This window comes from Xyrauchen texanus, chromosome 13 (genome assembly GCF_025860055.1).
Source record: "Xyrauchen texanus isolate HMW12.3.18 chromosome 13, RBS_HiC_50CHRs, whole genome shotgun sequence".
NCBI classification, from domain to species: Eukaryota; Metazoa; Chordata; class Actinopteri; order Cypriniformes; family Catostomidae; genus Xyrauchen; species Xyrauchen texanus.
In genome coordinates, this window is record NC_068288.1 from 4278837 (window position 1) to 4288154 (window position 9318).

General features: G+C 37.5%; 1 protein-coding gene across 1 annotated transcript in view; it reads left to right on the forward strand.

Moving 5' to 3' along the window:
• Positions 1-5437, forward strand: part of LOC127654302 (CMP-N-acetylneuraminate-beta-1,4-galactoside alpha-2,3-sialyltransferase-like) — a 49664-nt gene extending 44227 nt beyond the window's left edge. Inside the window, exon 7 of the mRNA XM_052141426.1 lies at positions 5348-5437. Within this exon, the coding sequence (XP_051997386.1) occupies positions 5348-5437 (90 nt within the window). The remainder of the gene's footprint in view (positions 1-5347) is intronic.
• Positions 5438-9318: the final 3881 nt, after the last annotated feature.

Below are 9318 nucleotides of genomic sequence, written 5' to 3' on the forward strand. Positions count from 1 at the left end.
AGCTCACCAAAATTGGACAGTTGAAGACTGGAAAAATGTTGCCTGGTCTGATGAGTCTCGATTTCTGTTGAGACATTCAGATGGTAGAGTCAGAATTTGGCGTAAACAGAATGAGAACATGGATCCATCATGCCTTGTTACCACTGTGCAGGCTGCTGGTGGTGGTGGTGTAATGGTGTGGGGGATGTTTTCTTGGCACACTTTAGGCCCCTTAGTGCCAATTGGGCATCGTTTAAATGCCACGGCCTACCTGAGCATTGTTTCTGACCATGTCCATCCCTTTATGGCCACCATGTACCCATCCTCTGATGGCTACTTCCAGCAGGATAATGCACCATGTCACAAAGCTGGAATCATTTCAAATTGGTTTCTTGAACATGACAATGAGTTCACTGTACTAAAATGGCCCCCACAGTCACCAGATCTCAACCCAATAGAGCATCTTTGGGATGTGGTGGAACGGGAGCTTCGTGCCCTGGATGTGCATCCCACAACTCTCCATCAACTGCAAGATGCTATCCCATCAATATGGGCCAACATTTCTAAAGAATGCTTTCAGCACCTTGTTGAATCAATGCCACATAGAATTAAGGCATTTCTGAAGGCGAAAGGGGGTCAAACACAGTATTAGTATGGTGTTCCTAATAATCCTTTAGGTGAGTGTATATATATATATATATATATATATATATATATATATATATATATATATATATATATATATATATATATGTGATATGAAAAGCACGTCTTGTTCAGATTTTAGTGGAAATATAAATCATCCAAATTGTCTGGTAATTATTAGCTGACGCTTCAGAAGCTCGGCAGCAATGGGTAAAAAATGTAAATTATTTTAAATCTGAGCAGAGCATCAACAGACCCTCCACGGGAGAACAAGCTGCAGAGCTGGCTAAAATGTTGACTTACAAAAGAGGCAAAGAACTTTTATCACAAGTCCCATAAATGTTTATTTTATAACCGGTCCTTTCACTGGCACTGACTCACTGTTGTGTGTTTTTTTGTACTGTGTAACCGATTGTTATGTCCTCGCTGGACACATCACAAGGGTCCACCCTTTAAACAAATCACACTGAGCTGAATACAATTTCTGAATCTAATGTCAAATTGGTACATGCTGTAACCACAATTAAGAAAAAATGTACGCGTTACACATTTAAAATGAATCCCATGCGTGCACACATTAACACTGACAGCACTAGTATTTTTCCCATAATTAATTTTTCTATAGGGAATTCATAAAATCTCTCAAAAGAGTTTTAAGCCATGAACCAACCAGCTCCGAGGTGAATCATAACATTACAAACTTTGATGTAAAGCCAATAAGAATTTGAAATTGACCCAAAAGACAAAGGCACAAAACTGTACTCAACTACTTTCATGAGGGAATGAACTACAATCCCATGAAGCATTGCGAATGACGTAATTAAATTAAAAATAGGAAAATATAAAACTATTGATTTAAAGTAGTTGATTATAGGTATAGAAACAGTATATTTAAAGTATATTGCAAAATATTCTGATATGTACAAATATTTCAATAGTTTTGAGAGTGTAGGGAGACCGACTTGAAGGTTTTTAAAAAAAATTTGCCACAATTTTTCTCTGGAGGTTCATAGGGAGTGTAGTTCTTCGCCATTCACTATTAAACACAATTTGTTTAAGTAGAAAAAATGTGGTCTGATGGCTTCAGCTGAAACATATACCATCAATGAACACCTTCAGAGCTCACGGTAGATTTAAGTTATCGTTAATCATTAATTCCTTAATGTAAAATTAATGGCATTTTTACTTCCAGAACCAGACTGTTGCACTCTGTTAGGGTGACGGTATTCATTTTTGTTCCACCAGCTAACAGAATAAAATAATTTATCATAATATATAACTCTGCAGTGAGAACATGCAATTCAGAAAAAAAGTGATCGGAGATGCCAGTGGTAATGCACAACTAAACAAGTGTATCTGCTGCAGTTTTTTTTTTAAATTTTTTTTTTACTGTTAATATGAATAAGAATTAATTACGTGGATTCAAATGTAATTTAGTCAAATTTTGTCTCATCTATTATTCTTACAAATGCTTATTTCATATATTTTATATTTTAATATCTTTTATTTTCCACAATGGACAGTAATTGGGAACATGTGATAACCAGGTTTGTTTATGATTTGTTTTTATGATTTATTTCCACACACAGAGTGGTCAAAAGATATAAAAAACAGCCAGTTTAATTGTAGGGGTCAGAGAGGTGGAAAATGGACATGAACAAGTAAAGTATGCATTAATTGACATTATTAGTGGCTTCTTTAAATTGGAATATGCTTATCAAGAGAACTGGATGAATGTTTGTCTTGTTTGTAAAATGCATTATATGTTTTCAAATGATGCATGATCATTACACAAATGGTTGCAAACACTTTAAATGGTCCTGTTTATTGTAAGTAAGTCTTTGAAGAAACCATCAAATTTGAAAACAAAAATTTGTAAATGCTTAAATATGTGGGCCCAACAACTTATACAAGGCCCTCTCAACAGGGCCCTTTGGACTCCTAGCCCTCTAATAGGACTCTTTTGACATTCTGTTTCTGAGCCACTCTTTAATAATATAATGCCACCTGGTGAAAGTTTCCATGCTCTTCTGGAAGTTTGAAATTAAGAACATTCCAAAACTGACTTGTAGCTCAATTTTTATTTATCCCCAATTTGGAATGCACAATTCCCACTCTGCTCTATGTCCTCGTGGTGTCGAAGTGACTCGCCTCAATCCGGGTGGCAGAGGATGAATCTCATTCGCCTCCATGTCTGAGACCGTCAATCCACGCATCTTATCACGTGGCTTGTTGAGCGCGTTACTGCAGAGACATAGCGCGTATGGAGGCCCATGCTATTCTTCGTGGCATCCACGCACAACTCACCCCCCCCCCCCTCCCCTCGCCGAGAGCGAGAACCACACATTATAGCGACCACGAGGAGGTTACCCCATGTGACTCTACCTTCCTTAGCAACCGGGCCAATTTGGTTGCTTAGGAGAACTGGCTGGAGTCACTCAGCAAGCCCTGGATTCGAACTTGCGACTCCAGGGGTGGTAGTCAGCATCAATACTCGCTAGATAGTCTAGGGGATTTTTGGACACTTTGAAATAGCTTAAATTATGCCTTCCCAGGGCTTTTCGAAGGAAGAATAATAATGGTAGCCATGTTGTAGGGTTGTCTTTACAAACAATTTTAAAATAAAAATAGCAAATGACCACTATTTTTGAGCCCCACACCTTTCAGCCCTTCAAAGGTCTCACAAATGAGGGTAAAGTCTTTGAAGTACATAGGTTATAGGGATGATCACTTCTGAATGGAACGCACCCCATCATTCAGATGAGTTAGAAAAGATATAGCAGCACAAGCCTGTCTGAACTCTGCCAACTTTCACCAAACTCTTGCATAGATACTGTAGGAGCCTACTGTAATTCATCAATATTTAAAGTGTTTGATGAAGTTAAAATATTTCAGAATTTATTTTGGCCCTTTTTAAATTTGTTGTATTTATATTGACTTTACATTATGTATAACAAACTTAAAATTGGTACTGTCTCTTGAAGAACAGTGGTTGTTCAGCAAATGTGTTGAGTGGTTTCTTTACCACAACCGTGTGTTTGAAACACATGTGTGTTTGGATTAATCTGACTCTAAATAACAGAACAGGTATTAAAAGAGACTAAAATCAATGAAAATCGATTAAGTAGATAATTAAGAAGAAAATTTGCCTTGGGTCCCTTGCTAGTCGTCATCTGCCTGCTTCCAACTACATCTTTTTTTGTTTTTGTGATGAAGTTAAATAAACTCTAGAAACTGTGTGAAAGTTGCTTTTATTTATAAAATTGCTTTTCACCAAATTTCTTGTATCTATGTTGAAATTTCAACAGAAGTGATGTAGAATCAACATTAGATTCTAACATTGATTCAATTACTTAACATGATTTTTTATTTAAATTTCAATGTTGTTTCAAGATTAATGCAGGGTGCAAAAGTGATGTAGAATCAACATCAGATTACAAAGATGATTCACCAGCATTAACCATCGGTGATGCAAGGTTTGGGCTACTGGGTTTTAAGCCTCGAATGTGTTTATAATCTTGAAGTGATGTCGAAAGTACCAGTAATTCTTTATCTAATTGACATTAAATAGGAATATATGTACTGTATAAGTTAATGATGCCGGTCTTGGTATCGATAATGCCACGCACAAGCTGTCTTGTTGGTGGCTGCTTTACAGCACTCATGCATACCTGCGTGCATGCAAGAAGAACGCTCATGACTCGCGATTGCAGCTGTGCAGATGTGAACAGTCAAAATGTCTTGGTGAGATTTTGGAAACTGTTGAGTTGGTCCATCCAGATACAGCCAGTAACAAATATTAATATATATAACCCTGAAAACAGAGTAATACATACAGATGTGCTTGAAGAATTTTCAAATGTTAAGTCACAAGCCAAGACATTTGCAAAACTCTTTTGTTAAGAAACAATGCCATGAACCTCGCAAACTTGGCAAATCTACCAACTATTTTTCTCATGATCACCTGTTTAAGCTTAGTTTCAGTTTCTGTCCTCTAAACTAACTTAAAACACCCAACAAATCAATAATAGCCTATTAAATTTGTCAATTTTACAATGTGCATCGAACTAAGGATAGCAGAAAGGGAGCAAAGTTGTTTTTTAAAGGCACACAACTTCTTCTCTTTGAGCATATTAACATTGAAATTTTGTTAAATTTGATGTGGAATCAACATCAGATTCTACCATTTGATTATTATTTTTTTCAATATTGTTTCTGCATTAATTGAGACTGCAAATGTGATGTAGAATTAACAATGGATATTCAATATAATTCAATGCCATTTACGTTGACAACACTGTTTCAATGATTGTTTGCTATCTAGAAAGGCAGTAATCAAGTGTGGTGAAGCTCTTCTGTAATGTATTTCTGTCTATTTGTAGGTCCAAGCAGTTTGTGCCTGCAGACCACTGTAGCTGTTGATATTTATCATGTTTTGTGGATTTAGCATGTACAACTGATATTGTAACATTGGCATTGTTATTGATGACACTATTTCATTGTGTCATTTTATCTCATGTGCAGTGTGTTGAAAGAGCTTCACTCAGTAGAGCTCTACTTTTGTACATGTTTACGTTAGTCTGCTATTATGGCTTCTGAAATCAAAAGCAAACGATGTCACAGCACTTTTTAGAGCAGCATGTGATAAACGTTTGAATTTGTTGTGTCTATTTCTGAACGTTTACCCTATTGTGTCTCTTTTTCCTCTCTAACACACACTCAGTTGTGGACACACAACATATCCAAAGAGAAAGAGTTTCTCTGGAAGCTGTTGAAGGGCGGAGTTATTCAGGACCTGACCAATGGGATCTGACATCGCTCCCTCGTCATACAGATGACAGGCTGTATTCACCATCCTCCCATGTGTACAGTGTGGAAATCCCTGCCTGCAGACTTGTTAATGTGAGCGATCACAGGTCATAAAGCAAGTGATGTTTGATCCAATCACATGGTACCTCTGGAGGATGTGTCCTCACCTCATATGCTGACGGTATCTATGGCAACCTCACATCAAACACTAAGCTTTAATTAGAGGAATAGTTCACCTAAAAAAAGAAATCTGTCATTTCTTACTCATCCTCATGTTGTTCCAAACCCTATTGTCATTTTTCCGGTGGCGCACAAAAGGAGAAATTTCATGCGGATGTATTTTCTGGCAATCTGTTAACCTCCAGAAAGTGGCAAAAAAGCACCATGAATATATTCTGTATGACTTGTGCACTATATTGCAAGTCTTCTGATGTCATATGATAGCTTTGTAGTCTTTATTTTGGAGAAAATTACCCACAATGGATTTAAACATGGGCTTGCGAGAGCCAACTTGAAGTTCATTGATTTGATTCATTTTATTTGTTTGTGGTCAGTTAATTTAATCATATAACTTGAACAATCTTGCCCTCCTGTTAGCTGTTAATTCGGGAGCCAAATCATTGTGTCAAGTGAGTTGAGCTAGTGAATCGAATCAGAACCAGTTCTTTTCAATGCCCTGTTGAAACAACCTCTTCAATGACTGTGATCCGGTTGCAGCGGTTCTCAAGTGAATAATGACTTAAATTCAAGTCTGTTTCTTACACAAAGCTAATGAATGAATTCAAAAGACTTGGAATGAGTCATGTGAACTACTTTTATGAATGTTTTCATTGTCATTTTTGCAGCTTGAGAAATGTGGTCACTATAAACTGTCTGTAACAATTCAAAGATGGGCAAGGAGGAGGCGGGAACCAGCTGAACAGAAAAATAAAGTTTTAAAGTCAAACTTAACTTAAAACAAACATAAACAAACACAGACACACATGCAACATGGCCGCATTCGTCTCTCTCTCGAACTGGCACCTGTGGCTCACTTTCACCTCGCTCTCCTACTGATCAGCTGATTCAGCGGCAGCTGTGCACCATCACGGCCCGGCCACACCCTCCTCGTCACACTATCAAATGGAAAAGAGCTACCAGAAGATTCTACAAACTTCTTGGAAGTAATGACAGAATTTAAATATGTATTGTTAATTATTCTTTTAAGATGCAAGCCACGCAGGAGAGAACGAGTATGTCTTTGTGCGCCGCATTGTGATCAAGACTGACATCTGTTGTCAACTCAGGACACGTGTGTGTGTGTGTGTGTGTGTGTGTGTGTGTGTGTGTGTGTGTGTGTGTGTCAAACCAGAGACGGGAGTGGTTTCTGATGTGAAATGTGTTTATACATGTACTTAGTATTTATTAGATAGTATTTTAATCACCATTATTAAGATGCTTTATTTTTTTTAAGCCAGATAAACTTTAATGCTTTAAAACTCTTCTCTTCAATCTCAGGCTATGCACTACTACACAACACCACCGAACAAATGATTGTCAACGTTGATTTCCTGCTGCTCTTCTGTTCAGAACTGTGCCATTAATCAGCATTCACTGGTTTCCTGCAGCTTGCACATGTGTATTCCTCTCTGTGTGTAATCTGAATGTGAGATATAGGAGACTGGGTCTATTAAAATATTATCATGATTTATAAGTTCTTGAGTACAGAAGGAGGTTTTCATTTCAGTTGTAGACATGCGTTTGAAAATATTGGATAAGGGGCTGTTCACATAGAACACATTTTCACAGTTTCAGAATTGTTTGTCTATGTAAATATGCGCTAGATGGACATCTTTGACATTGTAATGTGTCTTGTTAATTTTTTAGTGTTGTGTGTCTTAGCACCTGATTTTTAAGACTATGTTGAGTTAACTTTTAGAAACGTGCCCTGAGACAACTGCATTCTGTTTCATTTGCAGAGTTGAGTAGATTACATCTGAAATGTAATCTGAAACTTAATAAAGTAAAATAATCTGATTACATTCAGATTGATTTTTGCAAGTTTTGATGAAAATCAATCAAAGTGTATTAAGTACCAATTTGCACATTAAAATAAGATAGATATGAAGTCAGAAGTTTACAAACACCTTAGCCAAATACATTTAAACTCAGTTTTTCACAATTCCTGATATTTAATCTTTAATTATATTCCCAGTGGGTCAGAAGTTTACATACACTTTGTTAGTATTTGGTAGCATTGCCTTTAAATTGTTTAATTTGGGTCAAATGTTTTGAGTAGCCTTCCACAAGCTTCTCACAATAAATTGCTGGAATTTTGGCTCCAGACGGAACTGGTATAACTGAGTCAGGTTTGTAGGCCTTTTTGCTCGCACATGCTTTTTCATTTCTGCCCACAAATTTTCTATCGGATTTAGGTCAGGGCTTTGTGATGGCCACTCCAATACCTTGACCTGTCCTTAAGCCATTTTGGCACAACTTTGGAGGTATGCTTGGTGTCATTGTCCATTTGGGAAACCCATTTGCGAACAAGCTTTAACTTCCTGGCTGATGTCTTGAGATTTTGCTTCAATATATCCACATAATTTTCCTTCCTCGTGATGCCATCTATTTTTTTAAGTGTACCAGTCCCTCCTGCAGCAAAGCACCCCCACATGATGCTGCCACCCCCATGCTTCACAGTTGTGATGGTGTTCTTTGGCTTGCAAGCCTCACCCTTTTCCTCCAAACATAACAATGGTCATTTTGGCCAAACAGTTAGATTTTCTTTCATCAGACCAGAGGACATTTCTCAAAAAAGTAAGATCTTTGTCCCCATGTGCTCTTGCAAACTGTAGTGTGGCTTTTTTCTTCCTTGCTGAGCAGCCTTTCAGGTTATGTTGATATAGGACTCTTTTTACTGTGGAAATAGATACTTGTCTACCTGTTTAATCCAGCATCTTCAGAAGGTCCTTTGCTGTTGTTCTGGGATTTAGTTGCACTTTTTGCACCAAACTACATTCATCTCTAGGAGACAGAATGTGTCTCCTTCCTGAGCGGTATGATGGCTGCGTGGTCCCATAATGTTTAAACTGGAGTTTTAATTACTTCAACCTAAGTGATAGATAGATAGATAGATAGATAGATAGATAGATAGATAGATAGATAGATAGATAGATAGATAGATAGATAGATAGATAGATACATTTTTTTAAATCCATCTGTAAAACTACTATTGGTTTTTGGAGGCAAGGGAGCTAACAATGATCAATCAGCCCTTTAGGACACAGTTATCGGCCAATAGCAATAAACTCAAAATGGCCAAATATCGGGCCGTTTCTTTGGCCCAGTTGATATAACAGTCTATCACTGGTATAAATATATTTGTGATTTATTATGTTTATTCTGCTGTCAGCATTTGAACTCCCACCCGATCAACCTGCCATGTTTTTCCCAAGAAACAGTTGGATGTTTACATGTGTGGCGGATGCAAACACTTTGGTTGTTTGTCTCATGATTCACCGGTGTGCTGAGGGGATTTTCTGGAGCCTTGTGCCAAAAGGTTAATGTGAAGTATCACACATTTTTAAAGGATCTGTTTAAAAGGCCAGGAGTCAGGCAGCATTCTTGGAAATCCTTCTACTTGGTTTTTGATGTACTGCACCTGTCTTCTGCCAGCCGTACAGATGACCTAAGAACACAACTCCACCACTTTTTGTTTTTCTAGACATCTTTCTTAAGCATTATGTTTCATACTATGGTTCCCAGTCTTCTCCAGAATCATGGAGCAACATATCAGATAAAATGCTATTTTTCCAACTGTGTTTACGGTTGATACAGTGGTCTAACTTTTTCGCAGGAAGTTGTCGAGTTTCCAACTGCAGTATCCAACTGTATCAGGCAGCAGAT